This window comes from Microtus oregoni, unplaced genomic scaffold (genome assembly GCF_018167655.1).
Source record: "Microtus oregoni isolate MIOR12 unplaced genomic scaffold, Mior012 000108F_ref0000382, whole genome shotgun sequence".
In the NCBI taxonomy this organism is placed as follows: Eukaryota; Metazoa; Chordata; class Mammalia; order Rodentia; family Cricetidae; genus Microtus; species Microtus oregoni.
This window is the reverse complement of record NW_024544726.1, coordinates 956,813-958,033: the sequence shown is the minus strand read 5'-3', so window position 1 is coordinate 958,033 and position 1,221 is coordinate 956,813. Positions and strand designations below refer to the sequence as shown.

At 50.2% G+C, this 1,221-nt stretch overlaps 1 protein-coding gene across 1 annotated transcript; it reads left to right on the top strand.

Annotated features, from left to right (window-relative positions):
- Nucleotides 1–569: 569 nt before the first annotated feature.
- LOC121443511 (small vasohibin-binding protein-like) lies at nt 570–927 on the top strand. The gene has a single exon (XM_041645262.1). The coding sequence runs from the start codon at nt 676–678 to the stop codon at nt 874–876; it is 201 nt and encodes a 66-aa protein (XP_041501196.1). The 5' UTR covers nt 570–675; the 3' UTR covers nt 877–927.
- Nucleotides 928–1,221: the final 294 nt, after the last annotated feature.

The following is a 1,221-nucleotide window of genomic DNA, read 5'->3' as shown; positions in this document are numbered from 1 at the left end:
CTGAATAAGGAGTTCGCTGATTGGCTAGACTGGCTGGCCGGCAAATACCTGAGGTTCTGTTTTCCCCTCCCAAAGCTAGGATGAGCATGTGTCTCCATTCCTGGGTGTTTTTTTAAAGCACGCACCACCCATGTTTTCCAAATTTAGGTGTTTATGTTTGCACAGCCCCCAAATTCTTAAGGTATTTGTTTTTTGTGTTTGTGGTTTTTGTTGTTGTTTGGTTTTTCAAGTCAGGGTTTCTCTGTGTAACAGCCCTGGTTGTCTTGGAACTCGTTCAGTAGACCAGGCTGGCCTCGACCTCACCAAGATCTACCTGCCTCTGCCTCCCAAGTGGTGGGGTTAAAGGCATGCTCCACCACCACCTGGTTTGTTTGTGTTTTGAGACTGCCTAGGCTGGTCTGCTCAGGCTGGGCAGCTGGGGATGACCTTGAACTTCTGATATTGTGACCTCCACCTCCCAAGTGCTGAGAAGACAAGCGAGGTTTTGTCCACGATTAAAAGCTCAAAAACGAGGGCGCGGCCCGCCCAGTTCAAGGGCAGCGGGGCTGGGCGCTCCGGTCCGGCGGAAGGGGAAGGCGAGGCTGATCCCCGCGTGGGGGCTGGTCTGCGACGTGGCGGAGGCCGGGAGCCCGAGACCGGGTCAGAGCTGACCAAAAAGCATTCAGAAGCCAAGCCATGGATCCACCTGCCCGGAAAGAAAAATCCAAAGTTAAAGAACCTGCCTTCAGAGTGGAGAAGGCTAAGCAGAAATCTGCCCAGAAGGAGCTGAAGCAAAGACAAAGAGCAGAGATCTACGCTCTCAACAGAGTCATGACAGAGCTGGAGCAGCAGCAGTTTGAAGAGTTCTGTAAGCAAATGCAGCCCCCTGGGGAGTGAGCCCACCAGCTTCCTAGTCTGAGGAACTGGAGCCTCTGGGAACTAAACAAGACTTGCTGAGAACTCTGCACTGAACTTCCTGTAGGTAACTTTTACCACACTGGTTCCTCCTCTCAGAACTGGCCCAGTGCTTGCTGGGTAGACTTTTCATCTGGGACAGCAGTTTTTTTTAAAAGGCCTTTTTTCTACTGTTCAAGAAAAATCATTGTTTCTAGTGAAATCGTGCATCTTCCCTGAAAATAATAAAAGGCAAAATGTTCATTTGTTCTTAAAAAAAAAAAGCTGAAAAACGACACTCGGTGGCAGTGGCTGATCCCAGCTCTCAGGAGGCAGTGACAGTCAGAT

What these genes read in the sequence shown, in the direction of transcription:
- LOC121443511 (XM_041645262.1), top strand. Translation starts at nt 676, where the DNA reads ATGGATCCACCTGCCCGGAAAGAAAAATCCAAAGTTAAAGAACCTGCC.